This window comes from Thunnus maccoyii, chromosome 17 (genome assembly GCF_910596095.1).
Source record: "Thunnus maccoyii chromosome 17, fThuMac1.1, whole genome shotgun sequence".
NCBI lineage: Eukaryota > Metazoa > Chordata > Actinopteri > Scombriformes > Scombridae > Thunnus > Thunnus maccoyii.
In genome coordinates this window covers 267,689-289,255 of record NC_056549.1, presented here as the reverse complement: position 1 = coordinate 289,255, position 21,567 = coordinate 267,689, and the positions used below count along the sequence as shown (strand labels likewise).

At 41.2% G+C, this 21,567-nt stretch overlaps 2 protein-coding genes across 8 annotated transcripts in view; one reads left to right on the top strand and one right to left on the bottom strand.

Moving 5' to 3' along the window:
- Positions 1–8,332, bottom strand: part of vipas39 (VPS33B interacting protein, apical-basolateral polarity regulator, spe-39 homolog) — a 20,687-nt gene extending 12,355 nt beyond the window's left edge. Inside the window, exons 1-4 of one of the 2 annotated variants that reach the window (XM_042390341.1) lie at positions 8,241–8,332; positions 3,976–4,068; positions 2,993–3,098; positions 2,762–2,899 (exon numbers count right to left, since the gene is read on the bottom strand). In XM_042390341.1, the coding sequence (XP_042246275.1) occupies positions 2,762–2,899; positions 2,993–3,098; positions 3,976–4,068 (337 nt within the window). In that variant the 5' untranslated portion in view covers positions 8,241–8,332. Of the gene's footprint in view, positions 1–2,761; positions 2,900–2,992; positions 3,099–3,975; positions 4,069–8,160 lie in introns of both variants that reach the window. The other variant, XM_042390342.1, reaches the window with a different exon arrangement.
- On the top strand, positions 3,130–21,567 carry LOC121882251 (activator of 90 kDa heat shock protein ATPase homolog 1-like). Of its 6 annotated transcripts, none has more exons than XM_042390343.1 (12): positions 3,137–3,193; positions 9,088–9,145; positions 9,338–9,450; positions 9,624–9,726; positions 11,702–11,892; positions 12,039–12,121; positions 17,030–17,147; positions 17,241–17,341; positions 17,961–18,098; positions 19,529–19,630; positions 19,732–19,783; positions 21,204–21,567. In XM_042390343.1, the coding sequence occupies exons 1-12, from the start codon at positions 3,181–3,183 to the stop codon at positions 21,359–21,361; spliced, it is 1,230 nt and encodes a 409-aa protein (XP_042246277.1). In that variant the 5' UTR covers positions 3,137–3,180; the 3' UTR covers positions 21,362–21,567. The 6 variants fall into 6 exon arrangements, with proteins under 6 accessions (XP_042246281.1, XP_042246277.1, XP_042246278.1 ...); XM_042390344.1 differs by having other exon boundaries at positions 3,138–3,193; positions 9,636–9,726; XM_042390345.1 differs by lacking the exon at positions 3,137–3,193 and adding an exon at positions 7,345–8,151.

The following is a 21,567-nucleotide window of genomic DNA, read 5'->3' as shown; positions in this document are numbered from 1 at the left end:
CCCGTATCCTTTCCTCTACCTGTAGCCTGTCCTCCACCTGTAGCCTGTCCTCCACCTGTAACCTGTCCTCCACCCGTATCCTTTCCTCCACCCGTAGCCTGTCCTCCACCTGTAACCTGTCCTCCACCTGTAACCTGTCCTCTACCTGTAACCTGTCCTCCACCTGTATCCTTTCCTCCACCTGTAGCCTGTCCTCCACCTGTAACCTGTCCTCCACCCGTATCCTTTCCTCCACCTGTAGCCTGTCCTCCACCTGTAACCTGTCCTCCACCCGTATCCTTTCCTCCACCTGTAACCTGTCCTCTACCTGTAACCTGTCCTCCACCCGTAACCTGTCCTCCACCCGTATCCTGTCCTCCACCCGTAACCTGTCCTCCACCCGTATCCTGTTCTTCACCTGTAACCTGTCCTCCACCTGTAGCCTGTCCTCCACCCGTATCCTGTTCTTCACCCGTATCCTGTCCTCCACCCGTAACCTGTCCTCCACCCGTAACCTGTCCTCCACCTGTAGCCTGTCCTCCATCTGTAGCCTGTCCTCCACCTGTAACCTGTCCTCCACCCGTATCCTGTTCTTCACCCGTATCCTGTCCTCCACCCGTAACCTGTCCTCCACCCGTAACCTGTCCTCCACCCGTAGCCTGTCCTCCATCTGTAGCCTGTCCTCCACCCGTAACCTGTCCTCCACCCGTAACCTGTCCTCCACCTGTAGCCTGTCCTCCACCTGTATCCTGTCCTCCACCAGTAACCTGTCCTCCACCCGTAACCTGTCCTCCACCTGTAGCCTGTCCTCCACCTGTAGCCTGTCCTCCACCAGTAACCTGTCCTCCACCTGTATCCTGTCCTCCACCCGTAACCTGTCCTCCACCAGTAACCTGTGCTCCACCTGTAGCCTGTCCTCCACCCGTAACCTGTCCTCCACCAGTAACCTGTCCTCCACCTGTATCCTGTCCTCCACCCGTAACCTGTCCTCCACCAGTAACCTGTCCTCCACCCATATCCTGTCCTCCACCTGTAGCCTGTCCTCCACTTGTAACCTGTGCTCCACCAGTAACCTGTGCTCCACCTGTAACCTGTCCTCCACCAGTAACCTGTGCTCCACCTGTAGCCTGTCCTCCACCTGTAGCCTGTCCTCCACCTGTAGCCTGTCCTCCACCAGTAACCTGTCCTCCACCTGTATCCTGTCCTCCACCCGTAACCTGTCCTCCACCAGTAACCTGTCCTCCACCCGTATCCTGTCCTCCACCTGTAGCCTGTCCTCCACCTGTAACCTGTGCTCCACCTGTAACCTGTCCTCCACCCGTAACCTGTCCTCCACCTGTATCCTGTCCTCCACCTGTCCTCCACCTGTAACCTGTCCTCCACCTGTATCCTTTCCTCCACCTGTAGCCTGTCCTCCACCTGTAACCTGTCCTCCACCCGTATCCTTTCCTCCACCTGTAGCCTGTCCTCCACCTGTAACCTGTCCTCTACCTGTAACCTGTCCTCCACCTGTATCCTGTCCTCCACCAGTAACCTGTCCTCCACCCGTAACCTGTCCTCCACCCGTATCCTGTCCTCCACCTGTAACCTGTCCTCCACCTGTATCCTGTCCTCCACCCGTAACCTGTCCTCCACCCGTATCCTGTCCTCCACCTGTAACCTGTCCTCCACCTGTATCCTGTCCTCCACCCGTAACCTGTCCTCCACCCGTATCCTGTCCTCCACCTGTAACCTGTCCTCCACCTGTATCCTGTCCTCCACCCGTAACCTGTCCTCCACCCGTAACCTGTCCTCCACCCGTATCCTGTCCTCCACCCGTAACCTGTCCTCCACCCGTAACCTGTCCTCCACCCGTATCCTGTCCTCCACCCGTATCCTGTCCTCCACCCGTAACCTGTCCTCCACCCGTAACCTGTCCTCCACCTGTAGCCTGTCCTCCATCTGTAGCCTGTCCTCCACCCGTAACCTGTCCTCCACCTGTAGCCTGTCCTCCACCCGTAACCTGTCCTCCACCCGTATCCTGTCCTCCACCCGTATCCTGTCCTCCACCCGTAACCTGTCCTCCACCCGTAACCTGTCCTCCACCTGTAGCCTGTCCTCCATCTGTAGCCTGTCCTCCACCCGTAACCTGTCCTCCACCTGTAGCCTGTCCTCCACCCGTAACCTGTCCTCCACCCGTAACCTGTCCTCCACCTGTAGCCTGTCCTCCATCTGTAGCCTGTCCTCCACCCGTAACCTGTGCTCCACCAGTAACCTGTGCTCCACCTGTAACCTGTCCTCCACCAGTAATCTGTGCTCCACCTGTAGCCTGTCCTCCACCTGTAGCCTGTCCTCCACCAGTAATCTGTGCTCCACCTGTAGCCTGTCCTCCACCTGTAGCCTGTCCTCCACCAGTAACCTGTCCTCCACCTGTATCCTGTCCTCCACCCGTAACCTGTCCTCCACCAGTAACCTGTCCTCCACCCGTATCCTGTCCTCCACCTGTAGCCTGTCCTCCACCTGTAACCTGTGCTCCACCTGTAACCTGTCCTCCACCTGTAACCTGTCCTCCACCCGTAACCTGTCCTCCACCCGTAACCTGTCCTCCACCCGTATCCTGTCCTCCACCAGTAACCTGTCCTCCACCTGTATCCTGTCCTCCACCTGTCCTCCACCTGTAACCTGTCCTCCACCCGTATCCTTTCCTCCACCTGTAGCCTGTCCTCCACCTGTATCCTGTCCTCCACCTGTATCCTGTCCTCCACCTGTAGCCTGTGCTCCACCTGTGCTCCACCTGTCTCACCTTTGAACAGAGAGCTCAGAGAGTACCCTGAGTTGCTCTTGGCGATTGTTGGCGTGTCGGTGTTGATTCTGGGGAAGGCGGGCTCTCTGTCTGTCCTCTGATTGGACGCTGCCGTCTCTCTGACTGACCAGGAGATACCTGCGGACACACAGGAGGTCAGAGAAGAACCAACTGGCTGCGGCCAATCACAGAGCAGCTCTTCTACTCTTGTAAATAATAATGTTCTCTCACTTCCCACCGGTTCTCCGCTCCAGCTGACCTTCTCCACATCGTCCTCATCATCGTCTTCCTCCACCAACCGGCGGATGCTGTTCACCGCCTGCTTCGACTCCTTCAGCTGACGGACACAAACAGCAACACCTGAACGTCACACAGTCAGCTTCTCACTGCATTCGTGTACTTCTTCAGGTTGGATAGTGATGAGGTGGTTGTGTAAGATTAATTATTCACTCTCTAGCTCATCTCTACAAACAAACATCTGCGTATGGAAGCGTTCTGGTTTCAGGTTCTGTTCAGTGGTTTCTACTGGATCAGGCTTCGGCTGCATGCAGGTAAACAGGCCGAAATGTCATCTGGACCTAAAACACCTACAAGAAGTACCGAAGTACCGATCCTGCCCTCTAGCTCGCTCGACCACCGCTGCTCTCTCTCTCAATTCAATTCAAAAGCTTTATTAGCATCAAAGTTACAACAATTTTGCCAAAGCAAAGTACAAACTGACCAGAAATTTGGACTATGCACAAAAACAGTAATATCAGCAATAACACTATATTAGATCAAATACAGTATAACAACATCAAAATGCTGTTATATATAGTTATATATAATTATACAGTATTATATGTAGTTATATAGTTATATATAATTATACAGTATTATATATAGTTATATAGTTATATATAATTATATAGTTATGTATAGTTATATAGTGTTATATATAGTTATATATAGTTATATAGAGTTATATAGAGTTATGTATTATTATATAGAGTTATATACAGTTATATAGAGTTATGTATAATTATATAGTGTTACATATAATTATATAGTATTATATATAGTTATATAGAGTTATATAGAGTTATATACAGTTATATAGAGTTATGTATAGTTATATAGTGTTACATATAATTATATAGTATTATATATAGTATTATATATAGTTATATAGAGTTATATAGATATAGAGGAAGCAGATGAACGTCAGCTCTCACCTGGCTGAACTCATCGTCTTCATCATCGAAGGTGAAAGCTTTAAACTTTGAGCTGTTCCAGTAGTCTTCCTCATCAGCTTTACTCTTCATCATCTGCAGACACACACAGAACTAACTTTATTGATACTGTCAACACTAACACACACTGCTAACTTTATTTATACTGTCAACACTAACACACACTGCTAACTTTATTTATACTGTCAACACTAACACACTGCTAACTTTATTCATACTGTCAACACTAACACACTGCTAACTTTATTTATACTGTCAACACTAACACACCACTAACTTTATTCATACTGTCAACACTAACACACCGCTAACTTTATTTATACTGTCAACACTAACACACCACTAACTTTATTTATACTGTCAACACTAACAAACACTGCTAACTTTATTTATACTGTCAACACTAACACACCACTAACTTTATTCATACTGTCAACACTAACACACCGCTAACTTTATTTATACTGTCAACACTAACACACCACTAACTTTATTTATACTGTCAACACTAACACACTGCTAACTTTATTTATACTGTCAACACTAACAAACACTGCTAACTTTATTTATACTGTCAACACTAACACACACTGCTAACTTTATTTATACTGTCAACACTAACACACACTGCTAACTTTATTTATACTGTCAACACTAACACACTGCTAACTTTATTTATACTGTCAACACTAACACACTGCTAACTTTATTTATACTGTCAACACTAACACACACTGCTAACTTTATTTATACTGTCAACACTAACACACTGCTAACTTTATTTATAATGTCAATACTAACACACACTGCTAACTTTATTTATACTGTCAACACTAACACACCACTAACTTTATTTATACTGTCAACATTAACACACCACTAACTTTATTTATACTGTCAACACTAACACACACTGCTAACTTTATTCATACTGTCAACACTAACACACTGCTAACTTTATTTATACTGTCAACACTAACACACACTGCTAACTTTATTTATACTGTCAACACTAACACACTGCTAACTTTATTTATAATGTCAATACTAACACACACTGCTAACTATATTTATACTGTCAACACTAACACACCACTAACTTTATTTATACTGTCAACACTAACACACACTGCTAACTTTATTCATACTGTCAACACTAACACACTGCTAACTTTATTTATACTGTCAACACTAACACACACTGCTAACTTTATTTATACTGTCAACACTAACAAACACTGCTAACTTTATTTATACTGTCAACACTAACACACCGCTAACTTTATTTATACTGTCAACACTAACAAACACTGCTAACTTTATTTATACTGTCAACACTAACACACCGCTAACTTTATTTATACTGTCAACACTAACACACTGCTAACTTTATTTATACTGTCAACACTAACACACTGCTAACTTTATTTATACTGTCAACACTAACACACCACTAACTTTATTTATACTGTCAACATTAACACACCACTAACTTTATTTATACTGTCAACACTAACACACACTGCTAACTTTATTCATACTGTCAACACTAACACACTGCTAACTTTATTTATACTGTCAACACTAACACACACTGCTAACTTTATTTATACTGTCAACACTAACACACTGCTAACTTTATTTATACTGTCAACACTAACACACCACTAACTTTATTTATACTGTCAACATTAACACACCACTAACTTTATTTATACTGTCAACACTAACACACACTGCTAACTTTATTCATACTGTCAACACTAACACACTGCTAACTTTATTTATACTGTCAACACTAACACACACTGCTAACTTTATTTATACTGTCAACACTAACACACTGCTAACTTTATTTATAATGTCAATACTAACACACACTGCTAACTATATTTATACTGTCAACACTAACACACCACTAACTTTATTTATACTGTCAACACTAACACACACTGCTAACTTTATTCATACTGTCAACACTAACACACTGCTAACTTTATTTATACTGTCAACACTAACACACACTGCTAACTTTATTTATACTGTCAACACTAACAAACACTGCTAACTTTATTTATACTGTCAACACTAACACACCGCTAACTTTATTTATACTGTCAACACTAACACACACCACTAACTTTATTTATACTGTCAACACTAACACACACTGCTAACTTTATTCATACTGTCAACACTAACACACACCGCTAACTTTATTTATACTGTCAACACTAACACACCGCTAACTTTATTTATACTGTCAACACTAACACACTGCTAACTTTATTTATACTGTCAACACTAACACACACTGCTAACTTTATTTATACTGTCAACACTAACACACACCACTAACTTTATTTATACTGTCAACACTAACACACACTGCTAACTTTATTCATACTGTCAACACTAACACACACCGCTAACTTTATTTATACTGTCAACACTAACACACCGCTAACTTTATTTATACTGTCAACACTAACACACTGCTAACTTTATTTATACTGTCAACACTAACACACTGCTAACTTTATTTATACTGTCAACACTAACACACACTGCTAACTTTATTTATACTGTCAACACTAACACACACCACTAACTTTATTTATACTGTCAACACTAACACACACCACTAACTTTATTTATACTGTCAACACTAACACATCACTAACTTTATTTATACTGTCAACATTAACACACCACTAACTTTATTTATACTGTCAACACTAACACACTGCTAACTTTATTTATACTGTCAACACTAACACACTGCTAACTTTATTTATACTGTCAACACTAACACACACTGCTAACTTTATTTATACTGTCAACACTAACACACTACTAACTTTATTTATACTGTCAACACTAACACACTGCTAACTTTATTTATACTGTCAACACTAACACACTGCTAACTTTATTTATACTGTCAACACTAACACACACTGCTAACTTTATTTATACTGTCAACACTAACACACCACTAACTTTATTTATACTGTCAACACTAACACACCACTAACTTTATTTATACTGTCAACACTAACACACTGCTAACTTTATTTATACTGTCAACACTAACACACCACTAACTTTATTTATACTGTCAACACTAACACACCACTAACTTTATTTATACTGTCAACACTAACACACACTGCCAACTTTATTTATACTGTCAACACTAACACACCACTAACTTTATTTATACTGTCAACACTAACACACTGCTAACTTTATTTATACTGTCAACACTAACACACACCACTAACTTTATTTATACTGTCAACACTAACAGATACTGTTAACTTTATTTATACTGTCAACACTAAGGCCGTATTCAGACCAAAACGCCAGTCCTCCCATTCATTAGCATGGGGATAGTGTGTTTTGGCTGTGGTTTTGGCCGCTGCAGCGCCACACCGGACTGCCGCAGAAAGTTCAGCCAGAATCAACTTTTGGAGAAACGCAACCCGACGTCACTGCAGCTGAGGGCTGTGGTGGCCAATCACAGCTGGAGATCAGACTGATCAGAGCTGTAAACTCTTCCATGAGGGAGCACAACGACGTTACTAGGATGAGAGGAGGACGTTTCTCTTCATATGATAACGTTAAGTGTAAAGTTAGACTTTGCTGTCGCCTTTTGTTGTTGGTAAAACTTTATGAACTGTATTATCAGTTCAGATCTGTCAGTGAAAACCAAATGTAGTTATGTCTCAATTTAAAATATCTGTGGTCAGATATATTAAATTATAACTCCTTTCAGCAGTTCAGACATTGATTTTATTTATTAAAACGAAGTCAGACTGATCATCCTTCCTGTGAACCTCAGCAGACAGAAATTTTACAGAGAGCTTGTATTTGAAAATCCGCAGATCATAAAAACATTTAAACATGTGAAAGGATCGTGATATTATGTATTTAGAGAGCTTTGGTGTCTGTTATTCTGAGTAATGTGCTGTCCATCAGTTTTAATAACGAGGACGTCAAAACTTTGAACCTCAAAACCAACAGACTGCAGATAGAGGCTGATAATCTGCATGCTAACAGGCTAACAGGCTAACAGATACTTCCGCTTTTAAACCAGAATTACTCCTTTGTTACACGCGGACAATCGGCAGGAACAGTGACGTCACCGCGCAGGTATCTCACCTGTGAACGAGCTAACGGACATTTTACAAAACTCCGAGTCTAAAGATGAAAACGGATCAGAACCCATCAGCTGTTTTTACCTTCACCTGCAGCTGCTCTTCTTCGCTGACGGAGGCTCTGACGGCGACGGCGCGATGGCTGCTGGGAGTTGTAGTGAAGCAGAGGCAGATTTTTTTTTTCTTCCTAGGATGGCGAGGTCATGACCAGATCCTGACCAGATGAGAGGCAGAGTAGAGCGGGTCATCTTCGCCATCTTAGGAAAAAAAAAACTTTGCGGCCAGCGCCTCAGATATGACGAAGAGTTTCAATAATAATAAATTAACTTCAATTAAATATAAATATCACATTAAACATTAACTTATATAAAATATAAATATTAACATTATTTTATATTAACAGTCTGTTAAAGTTGGCACTTTAAGTTTATTTATACAATAAAAAGACATCTTAATGCAATTAAAACAGACATTAAAGAGCTCAGAGAATAGAAAACAAAAACAAGCTAAAATAGAATGAGACAGGAATAAAATACAAGAATAAAAGTTACAGTTCAGTGCAAGAAATTAATAATTATTACAAACAGAAAAGTCTTCAGCTGTGATTGAAAGAACTGAGAGTTTGTTCAGATATGTGGAGCATAAAACCTGAACGCTGAAGACAGAAAGCAGACCTGATCCAGACCTGATCCAGACCACCTGAGAGTCTGGATGTTTCATAACGAAGCAGCAGATCAGTGATGTATTTAAACCATCAGTTCTCTGACAGACAGGAAGTATAAAGATCTGAGAACTGGACTGATGTGATCCACTTTCTAGTCTTAGTGAGGACTCGAGCAGCGGCGTCTGGTCCACGTTACAGTAGTCGAGTCTACTGAAGATAAATGCAGAACTAGTTTATAAATCCTTTAATCCTTCATATATTCTCCAGGTGACAGTCAGCTGACTATCAGGTCTGAGTCCATGACGACACCAAGATTTCTGACTCGGTTTGTGGTTTTTAATATGATCGTTTGAAGCTGAGTGCTGCTCCAAAAACAATGACTTCACTTTAATCTTTGTTTAAATGAAGATCAATCACTGATTATAAGAAGTTTATCTGGTGTTTTGTACTTTATTCCTCTTTATAATCACGTCTGTGATTTATAATGTTTTATTATCAGCAGCAAACACTTTGAAAGTCGTCACAGGAAGCAGCTGAAGGATTTTACGCTGCAGCTGCTGCTGACAGCTGATCACCGACAGTCAGCGCGAGACAGTCAGCACGAGACACACAGAGAGAGAGTACCCCGAGGTAGTATTATAGTAGTATTACAGTATAGTACACCGAGGTAGTATTATAGTAGTATTATAGTGGTATTACAGTACAGTACACTGTGGTAGTATTACAGTACACTGTGGTAGTATTACAGTATAGTAGCCTGTGGTAGTATTACAGTACACTGTGGTAGTATTACAGTATAGCAGCCTGTACTCCAGTGTTCCCAGTGATGGCTAAGTGGGGGGAAGGAGATCCTCGGTGGATCGTGGAGGACCGAGCCGACGCCACCAACGTCAACAACTGGCACTGGTCTGTTTGACTGTTTTTATCATTAACAGTGTTGAAATGTTGCTTCTCTTAACATCATTTGTCAGATTTCATCTTAAGCACAAACTTAACTTTCTAACTGAGTTGTTCTGTGTCAGAAAACAGATTCATTTAAAGTCAATCAGACAAACGATGAAAAGCTTACTTTCAAATGTTTCGTGTTCAGTTTGATGAGCGTTATAATAATCAGACAGAAGCAATAAGAGAGTAAAGCTGACGAGACGAGTTCAACACCACAACAGGCTGATCGTATCCATGGCAACGACAGCAACCAAAACTGCTCACAGATTTCAACTTTTTCATTTTTATAGAAAGTAGGCCTATTAATTTATTGTCTTTGTGTGTGTGTGTGTGTGTGTGTGTGTGTGTGTGTGTTGAGGAGTTATATGACCCTCCAGCTGGATCAGCACATGTTCAGATATTTTTATCTGCTGTGACGTCGGGGGGCGGGGCTTTACTGGAGGGGCGGGGCTTCAGTGTAAAGTGACTTTATGAACAAGAGATTTTTTCTTCCTATTTGTCCGGACTGAAACATCAGAAACAAAATGCAACGTGTCAATATTATTTTCATGTCAACTACCAATAAATATCAGCATTTCTGTATATTGACAAGAGAACTTCTGACTCTGATCAGCTGCTCTGAAATCAAAAACTCTGAGTTTCCCAGTTTGCTGAACCTGCTTTCTGAAACAGGCCCATCATCACACAGTTGTCTCATGTTATTCTGACTGCAGTGATGGAATCAGAGAATAAAATCATCCAGGTTAACTGTTCAGCATCAGTTAACCATGGTGATGTACCCTAGTAAGAAGCAAACCACTGTCGTAACCTTCAAAACCCAGAGTTACACCTGAGGTTACCTCACTAACCACAAACCCTGCTTCATGGTACAGTACAGTACAGTGCAGTACAGTACAGTACAGAACAGTACAGAACAGTACAGTACAGAACAGTACAGTACAGTACAGAACAGAACAGTACAGAACAGAACAGTACAGTACAGTACAGTACAGTACAGAACAGTACAGTACAGTACAGAACAGAACAGAACAGTACAGAACAGTACAGTACAGTACAGAACAGTGCAGTACAGTACAGTACAGTACAGAACAGAACAGTACAGAACAGTGCAGTACAGTACAGAACAGTACAGTACAGTACAGTACAGTACAGTACAGAACAGAACAGTACAGTACAGTACAGTACAGAACAGAACAGAACAGTGCAGTACAGTACAGTACAGTACAGTGCACTACAGAGCAGTGCAATACAGTACAGTACAGTACAGAACAGAACAGAACAGAACAGAACAGAACAGTACAATACAGTACAGTACAGTGCAGTACAGAACAGTGCAATACATATACAAATATACCCGCCTCAATACGTAACAATAGTCAAAATGCAGAATACAGGAGCAGAAATAGACATTATATCATTTCTCTGTCACATATTCAGACTGGCAGGCTTCATCTCTGCACAGAGGAAAATCTTCATGAAAGACTTCTTACCAAAAGTTATATTTTATTTCAGTTCATGACAATATATGTATAATGAAACAATGATGTAATGTTCATATTGTGTCTGTAATATTTGTTTACTGAATGTTTTCTGTTAAAAGTTCATCAGCACATCTGAAGTAAATCTGAATCTTAACAATCAAATAACAATGAGGAGTTTCTATAAAATGTCATGTTCAGGTGACAGCAGGTGTTTCCCATCATGCACTGCGGTCTGTCAGTTGGTGAAGAACAGTTGTGGCCGCCTCGATCTTGTGAGGTCATTGTTGTTATGTGATAACATCAGAGCGAGTCGGGATCAAGTTGGACAGAAGTCTAAGCGGCTGCATTGTGCATGAGTTTGTAATGTTTACAGCATTCAGTCTGTTGCTCTGTGGACACGATTCACTTGTTGTGTCATATCATAGAATCAACTCTTCTTCTTCTCTGTGCGTCAGGACAGAGCGTGATGTCAGCAGCTGGTCATCGGAGCGCCTCCGTCAGCTGCTGCTGGCGATTCGGGTGGAGGGGTCAGAGGGCATCTGTCAGCTGACCGACGTCTCCAAACTGGACGGAGAAGCTTCCATCAACAACCGCAAAGGAAAACTCATCTTCTTCTATGAGTGGCAGCTGAGAGCCGGCTGGCTGGGTCAGTGTGATGTCACTGAAGCCGGTGTGATGTCACTGTCAGTATGATGTCACTGACTTAAATGAGATGTCACTGAAGTGAATGCTGACATCACACAGGTGCTCTTCTTCTGTGGTGCAGTGTAGCTGACTGTTTCCTGTCTACAGGAACGTCCAGGAGTGGTGTGAAGTTCAGAGGAACCATCGAAGTGTCAAACCTGTCCGACGAGAATGACACAGATGACCTCGATGTGAGTCAACAATGTCCTGATCATATTGATGACGTATGACTGTATAAATGACTGTATAGATGACTGTATAGATGACTGTATTGATGACTGTATGGATGACTGTATAGATTGTATAGATGACTGTATGGATGACTGTATGGATGACTGTATAGATGACTGTATGGATGACTGTATGGATGACTGTATAGATGACTGTATGGATGACTGTATAGATGACTGTATTGATGACTGTATTGATGACTGTATGGATGACTGTATGGATGACTGTATAGATTGTATAGATGATTGTATTGATGACTGTATGGATGACTGAATAGATTGTATAGATAACTGTATGGATGACTGTATGGATGACTGTATAGATGACTGTATAGATGACTGTATTGATGACTGTATGGATGACTGTATGGATGACTGTATAGATGACTGTATTGATGACTGTATGGATGACTGTATAGATGACTGTATGGATGCCTGTATAGATGACTGTATTGATGACTGTATTGATGACTGTATGGATGACTGTATGGATGACTGTCTGGAGAACTGTATGGACGACTGTATGGATGACTGTATAGATTGTATAGATGACTGTATTAATGACTGTATGGATGACTGTATAGATTGTATAGATGACTGTATTGATGACTGTATGGATAACTGTATTGATGACTGTATGGATGACTGTATGGATGACTGTCTGGAGAACTGTATGGACGACTGTATGGATGACTGTATAGATTGTATAGATGACTGTATGGATGACTGTATAGATGACTGTATTGATGACTGTATTGATGACTGTATGGATGACTGTATGGATGACTGTATAGATTGTATAGATGATTGTATTGATGACTGTATGGATGACTGTATGGATGACTGTATAGATGACTGTATAGATGACTGTATTGATGACTGTATTGATGACTGTATGGATGACTGTATAGATGACTGTATGGATGACTGTATGGATGACTGTATGGATGACTGTATAGATGACTGTATTGATGACTGTATTGATGACTGTATGGATGACTGTATGGATGACTGTATAGATTGTATAGATGATTGTATTGATGACTGTATGGATGACTGTATGGATGACTGTATAGATGACTGTATAGATGACTGTATTGATGACTGTATTGATGACTGTATGGATGACTGTATAGATGACTGTATGGATGACTGTATGGATGACTGTATAGATGACTGTATGGATGACTGTATAGATGACTGTATTGATGACTGTATTGATGACTGTATGGATGACTGTATGGATGACTGTATAGATTGTATAGATGATTGTATTGATGACTGTATGGATGACTGTATAGATTGTATAGATAACTGTATGGATGACTGTATGGATGACTGTATTGATGACTGTATGGATGACTGTATAGATGACTGTATAGATGACTGTATTGATGACTGTATGGATGACTGTATGGATGACTGTATAGATGACTGTATTGATGACTGTATGGATGACTGTATAGATGACTGTATGGATGACTGTATAGATGACTGTATTGATGACTGTATTGATGACTGTATGGATGACTGTATGGATGACTGTCTGGAGAACTGTATGGACGACTGTATGGATGACTGTATAGATGACTGTATAGATGACTGTATAGATGACTGTATTGATGACTGTATGGATGACTGTATAGATGACTGTATGGATGACTGTATAGATGACTGTATTGATGACTGTATTGATGACTGTATGGATGACTGTATGGATGACTGTCTGGAGAACTGTATGGACGACTGTATTGATGACTGTATGGATGACTGTATGGATGACTGTATGGATGACTGTATAGATGACTGTATTGATGACTGTATGGATGACTGTATAGATGACTGTATGGATGACTGTCTGGAGAACTGTATGGACGACTGTATGGATGACTGTATAGATGACTGTATAGATGACTGTATAGATGACTGTATTGATGACTGTATGGATGACTGTATAGATGACTGTATGGATGACTGTATAGATGACTGTATTGATGACTGTATTGATGACTGTATGGATGACTGTATGGATGACTGTCTGGAGAACTGTATGGACGACTGTATTGATGACTGTATAGATGACTGTATGGATGACTGTATGGATGACTGTATGGATGACTGTATAGATGACTGTATTGATGACTGTATGGATGACTGTATGGATGACTGTCTGGAGAACTGTATGGACGACTGTATTGATGACTGTATAGATGACTGTATGGATGACTGTATAGATGACTGTATAGATGACTGTATTGATGACTGTATTGATGACTGTATGGATGACTGTATGGATGACTGTCTGGAGAACTGTATGGACGACTGTATGGATGACTGTATAGATTGTATAGATGACTGTATTGATGACTGTATGGATGACTGTATAGATTGTATAGATGACTGTATTGATGACTGTATGGATAACTGTATTGATGACTGTATGGATGACTGTATGGATGACTGTCTGGAGAACTGTATGGACGACTGTATGGATGACTGTATAGATTGTATAGATGACTGTATGGATGACTGTATAGATGACTGTATTGATGACTGTATTGATGACTGTATGGATGACTGTATGGATGACTGTATAGATTGTATAGATGATTGTATTGATGACTGTATGGATGACTGTATGGATGACTGTATAGATGACTGTATTGATGACTGTATTGATGACTGTATGGATGACTGTATGGATGACTGTATAGATTGTATAGATGATTGTATTGATGACTGTATGGATGACTGTATATATTGTATAGATGACTGTATGGATGACTGTATGGATGACTGTATTGATGACTGTATGGATGACTGTATAGATGACTGTATAGATGACTGTATTGATGACTGTATGGATGACTGTATGGATGACTGTATAGATGACTGTATAGATGACTGTATTGATGACTGTATGGATGACTGTATAGATGACTGTATGGATGACTGTATGGATGACTGTATAGATGACTGTATGGATGACTGTATGGATGACTGTATAGATGACTGTATAGATGACTGTATTGATGACTGTATGGATGACTGTATAGATGACTGTATGGATGACTGTATGGATGACTGTATAGATGACTGTATTGATGACTGTATTGATGACTGTATGGATGACTGTATGGATGACTGTATAGATTGTATAGATGATTGTATTGATGACTGTATAGATGACTGTATTGATGACTGTATGGATGACTGTATGGATGACTGTATGGATGACTGTATTGATGACTGTATGGATGACTGTATAGATGACTGTATAGATGACTGTATTGATGACTGTATGGATGACTGTATGGATGACTGTATGGATGACTGTATAGATGACTGTATGGATGACTGTATAGATGACTGTATTGATGACTGTATTGATGACTGTATGGATGACTGTATGGATGACTGTATTGATGACTGTATGGATGACTGTATGGATGACTGTCTGGAGAACTGTATGGATGACTGTATGGATGACTGTATAGATGACTGTATGGATGACTGTATGGATGACTGTATAGATGACTGTATGGATGACTGTATGGATGACTGTATGGATGACTGTATAGATGACTGTATGGATGACTGTATAGATGACTGTATTGATGACTGTATTGATGACTGTATGGATGACTGTATGGATGACTGTATTGATGACTGTATGGATGACTGTATGGATGACTGTCTGGAGAACTGTATGGATGACTGTATGGATGACTGTATAGATGACTGTATGGATGACTGTATGGATGACTGTATAGATGACTGTATGGATGACTGTCTGGAGAACTGTATGGATGACTGTATGGATGACTGTATAGATGACTGTATGGATGACTGTATGGATGACTGTATAGATGACTGTATAGATGACTGTATGGATGACTGTATAGATGACTGTATGGATGACTGTATAGATGACTGTATAGATGACTGTATGGATGACTGTATAGATGACTGTATGGATGACTGTATAGATGACTGTATTGATGACTGTATGGATGACTGTATAGATGACTGTATAGATGACTGTATTGATGACTGTATGGATGACTGTATAGATTGTATAGATGATTGTATTGATGACTGTATAGATGACTGTATAGATGACTGTATGGATGACTGTATGGATGACTGTATAGATTGTATAGATGACTGTATGGATGACTGTATAGATTGTATAGATGACTGTATGGATGACTGTATGGATGACTGTATAGATGACTGTATGGATGACTGTATGGATGACTGTATTGATGACTGTATGGATGACTGTATATATTGTATAGATGACTGTATGGATGACTGTATAGATTGTATAGATGACTGTATGGATGACTGTATGGATGACTGTATAGATGACTGTATGGATGACTGTATGGATGACTGTATAGATGACTGTATGGATGACTGTATGGATGATTGTATAGATGACTGTATGGATGACTGTATGGATGACTGTATAGATGACTGTATGGATGACTGTATGGATGACTGTATTGATGACTGTATGGATGACTGTATTGATGACTGTATGGATGACTGTATGGATGACTGTATAGATGACTGTATGGATGACTGTATGGATGACTGTATAGATGACTGTATAGATGACTGTATGGATGACTGTATTGATGACTGTATGGATGACTGTATAGATGACTGTATTGATGACTGTATGGATGACTGTATGGATGACTGTATGGATGACTGTATGGATGATTGTATGGAGGACTGTATGGATGACTGTATTGATGACTGTATGGATGACTGCATGGATGACTGTATGGATGACTGTATTGATGACTGTATAGATGACTGTATTGATGATATATTGATTGTTATGTCCTGGTCCAGATCACAGCATCTTTGTGTAAAGACCAGCCCAACACACCGCTCCTTGACCTCATGAAGAAGAGCGGCGTGCAGGAGGTGCGGAGGGTTCTGGGCGAATACGTCCACCAGCTGAAGTCAGGTTGGTTACCCAGGATGCACCGAGACAAATCAATCAGTGAATTGTATGATGTCACTGTAGTGACCTGAACTGGCGGGACCTCTGGCTTTACAGAATTTAGCCAGGGGATGATCCTACCCACTGCCACTGCCACTGGACCGACACCAACACCACCTCAGAACAAAAAGAACCAGATCAAGACCAGTAAGACCCAGGTAGAGTTTAGTTAAACTACAGGTAGAGTTTAGTTAAACAACAGGTAGAGTTTAGTTAAACTACAGGTAGAGTTCAGTTAAACTACAGGTAGAGTTTAGTTAAACTACAGGTAGAGTTTGGTTAAACTACAGGTAGAGTTTAATTAAACTACAGGTAGAGTTTAGTTAAACTACAGGTAGAGTTTGGTTAAACTACAGGTAGAGTTTGGTTAAACTACAGGTAGAGTTAAGTTAAACTACAGGTAGAGTTTGGTTAAACTACAGGTAGAGTTTGGTTAAACTACAGGTAGAGTTTAGTTAAACTACAGGTAGAGTTTGGTTAAACTACAGGTAGAGTTTAGTTAAACTACAGATAGATTTAAGTTAAACTACAGGTAGAGTTTGGTTAAACTACAGGTAGAGTTTGGTTAAACTACAGGTAGAGTTTAGTTAAACTACAGGTAGAGTTTAGTTAAGATACAGGTAGAGTTTAGTTAAACTACAGGTAGAGTTTGGTTAAACTACAGGTAGAGTCCAGTTAAACTACAGGTAGAGTTTAGTTAAACTACAGGTAGAGTTTGGTTAAACTACAGGTAGAGTTTGGTTAAACTACAGGTAGGGTATTTTTGTTCTTCTATAGATCAGTCCTGCCTCCAGGTGCTCCTCTAGCCCCGCCCCTGATCCTGCAGGTGTTCGTATCCCGACCTGCAGCTTCTCTCTGAGGGAAACCTTTCTCACATCAGCTGATGAGCTGTACAGGACCTTCATCAACCAGGAGGTACCGAACCAGGACTAACCAGGACTAACCAGGACTAACCAGGCCAAACCAGGACTAACAAGGGCTAACCAGTATAAAGTAGGATTAACAGGCCAAACCAGGACTAACCTGGCCAAATGGGGTACAAGTACCAGAACTACTGATTCTACAGGCACATGTACTTGTACTCTGTAGTACTGCAGTAGAGCAGTAGTACTGTGGTACCATAGTAGAGTAGTAGTACTATGGTACCGTAGCAGAGTATTAGTACTGTGGTACCGTAGTAGAGTAGTAGTACTATGGTACTGTAGTAGAGTACTAGTACTGTGGTACCATAGTAGAGTAGTAGTACTATGGTACCGTAGCAGAGTATTAGTACTGTGGTACCGTAGTAGAGTAGTAGTACTATGGTACTGTAGTAGAGTACTAGTACTGTGGTACCATAGTAGAGTAGTAGTACTATGGTACCGTAGCAGAGTATTAGTACTGTGGTACCGTAGTAGAGTAGTAGTACTGTGGTACCGTAGTAGAGTAGTAGTACTGTGGTACCGTAGTAGAGTAGTAATACTGTGGTACCGTAGTAGAGTAGTAATACTGTGGTACCGTAGTAGAGTAGTAATACTGTGGTACCGTAGTAGAGTAGTAATACTGTGGTACCATAGTAGAGTAGTAGTACTGTGGTACCGTAGTAGAGTAGTAATACTGTGGTACCGTAGTAGAGTAGTAATACTGTGGTACCATAGTAGAGTAGTAGTACTGTGGTACCATAGTAGAGTAGTAGTACTGTGGTACCGTAGTAGAGTAGTAATACTGTGGTACCGTAGTAGAGTAGTAATACTGTGGTACCATAGTAGAGTAGTAGTACTGTGGTACCGTAGCAGAGTATTAGTACTGTGGTACCGTAGTAGAGTAGTAGTACTATGGTACCGTAGTAGAGTAGTAGTACTGTGGTACCATAGTAGAGTAGTAGTACTATGGTACCGTAGCAGAGTATTAGTACTGTGGTACCGTAGTAGAGTAGTAGTACTGTGGTACCGTAGTAGAGTAGTAGCACTGTGGTACCGTAGTAGAGTAGTAATACTGTGGTACCGTAGTAGAGTAGTAATACTGTGGTACCGTAGCAGAGTAGTAATACTGTGGTACCGTAGCAGAGTATTAGTACTGTAGTACCGTAGTAGAGTAGTAGTACTATGGTACTGTAGTAGAGTAGTAGTACTGTGGTACCGTAGTAGAGTAGTAGTACTGTGGTACCATAGTAGAGTAGTAGTACTATGGTACCGTAGCAGAGTATTAGTACTGTGGTACCGTAGTAGAGTAGTAGTACTGTGGTACCGTAGTAGAGTAGTAATACTGTGGTACCGTAGTAGAGTAGTAATACTGTGGTACCGTAGCAGAGTATTAGTACTGTAGTACCGTAGTAGAGTAGTAGTACTGTGTGTACCTGTGTGCAGTTTGTGCAGGTGTTCACGCGCTCGGCGGCGGCGGTGGACGGTCGTCGTGGAGGAAAGTTCCAGCTGCTGGACGGCAGCGTCAGTGGAGAGTTCACACAGTTGGTGAGGTCACAGCCCTTCAGCCAATCAGCTGTTAGTCGGTTAACTGTCTGTGTTGAGATATCACGTTGCCATGGTAACTAGGCTACCACTCCTCCCCGCAGGTACCTGACAAGAAGATCGAGATGAGGTGGCGGTTCAGGACGTGGCCCAGCGGTACGTCTTACTGATGCATCTGAGAACAGCGTCTGTTTTCAGAACCTCTCCTGACTTCTGACGTTTGTTGTTTATATCAGCGCTCTGACCTCTGATGTTTGTTGTTTATATCAGCGCTCTGACCTCTGATGTTTGTTGTTTATATCAGCGCTCTGACCTCTGATGTTTGTTGTTTATATCAGCGCTCTGACTTCTGATGTTTGTTGTTTATATCAGCGCTCTGACCTCTGATGTTTGTTGTTTATATCAGCGCTCTGACTTCTGATGTTTGTTGTTTATATCAGCGCTCTGACCTCTGATGTTTGTTGTTTATATCAGCGCTCTGACCTCTGAGGTTTGTTGTTTATATCAGCGCTCTGACCTCTGAGGGGTTTTACTACGAAGCAAGTTCAACATATCCAGGCTTTCTTTGTGTGTTCTGGCTCGACAAACCCTAAACTCACGATCAGAGATACGTGGTATCACGACGGTGGATATGAACTTTCTTTGTTAACTCAGGCTTTCTGCTTCAGGCTCTGTGCGCGTCCCCATAAAAGGGGGTGTTTGTTGTGTCATTTGACTCTTTTTCCACACAAAATGGAGCGATGGCGTGCCGCCTGCTTCAGTCGGGAGGAACAGGTCATTATAATGAAGAGCTATGAATAGTATAAATACATTATCACAGCAAAAAGCAACACTGTTGCTGCAAATAAGGAGAGAGAGGAACGCTGGCAGAAAACTGCTGATCTTGTGAATTCATTGAAATTATAAATTAGAACGAATTCATAATTAGTTAATAAACTTATTTTACCACTCAGTGTACTCTCCGTGCCTCCCACATCCAGAGCTCTGAAACTTGAAACTTGATGCAGCAGATTTAATTATACTCAAGAAACGTATGTAGGTCTGACTCTGTCCCATAATGAAGGACCAGTGGAAATCACTTTAGGTTTTGGCCAAATCAAAGTGAAATTAATGTTATATGTTTAATATTATCTGTGATAAATACCAATAGACTAATCAATGTTATTTTATTTTTTGTTTAAAGTGTTTTTTATTAGTTTTTTTGTTTTATTCGAAATACAGTTTAATATATTGTAACAAAATCCCACCCCACAAGTAATCCTAACCTATTGCACCATTACAAATTTACAATATATCAAATCAATGGTAAGTCTGATAAAAGACTAATCAATTTTTGAATCGATGTTCTAATATTTGCAGTATCAGCAGTGTTAAACAGACTTGGCAGCAAATCAGGTGGTTAGTGAAAGGGCGGTGCTTTATAACCTGCTCCGGACCAGGTTAAGTTTGCAGCATCAGTTACCATGGTGATCTAGCAGGTTAGAAGAGAGCCACCTGACTTTAGGCTCAACGTACCTCGCTAACCCACTAATCTCGCTTCGTAGTCCACCCCTCTGATGTTTGTTGTTTCCATCAGAGCACTTCGCCACCGTCAGCCTGCAGCTGGAGGAGCGAGGAGACGAGACGGAGCTGAGGATGGAGTGTCGAGGAGTTCCCTCAGCGGAGGAGGACTCCACCCGGGAGGGCTGGACCCGCTTCTACTTCCAGGCCATAAAACAGACGTTTGGATACTGAACCCTGAAGCTTGTCTGACAGGCTGTCAGTGGATGACTGAGCAGCTCACATATCAGTGTCAGACTTTAACTAAACATTGCAGAAAAAGGAAGTCTCTCTTGTTCTTGGGCTCCTAGGATGTTTCAGCAGCTGTTGGACTGTCCCTTTAAAGTCTGTGATATGTTCTGTGTGACCGAATCACTGTGTAAATAAAGGATCGGACAGTT

Coding starts and splice junctions, on each gene's coding strand:
- LOC121882251 (XM_042390343.1), top strand. Junction 11,893..12,038: donor GCTGAGAGCCGGCTGGCTGG/GTCAGTGTGATG, acceptor TCCTGTCTACAG/GAACGTCCAGGAGTGGTGTG. Junction 19,784..21,203: donor GTTCAGGACGTGGCCCAGCG/GTACGTCTTACT, acceptor TGTTTCCATCAG/AGCACTTCGCCACCGTCAGC.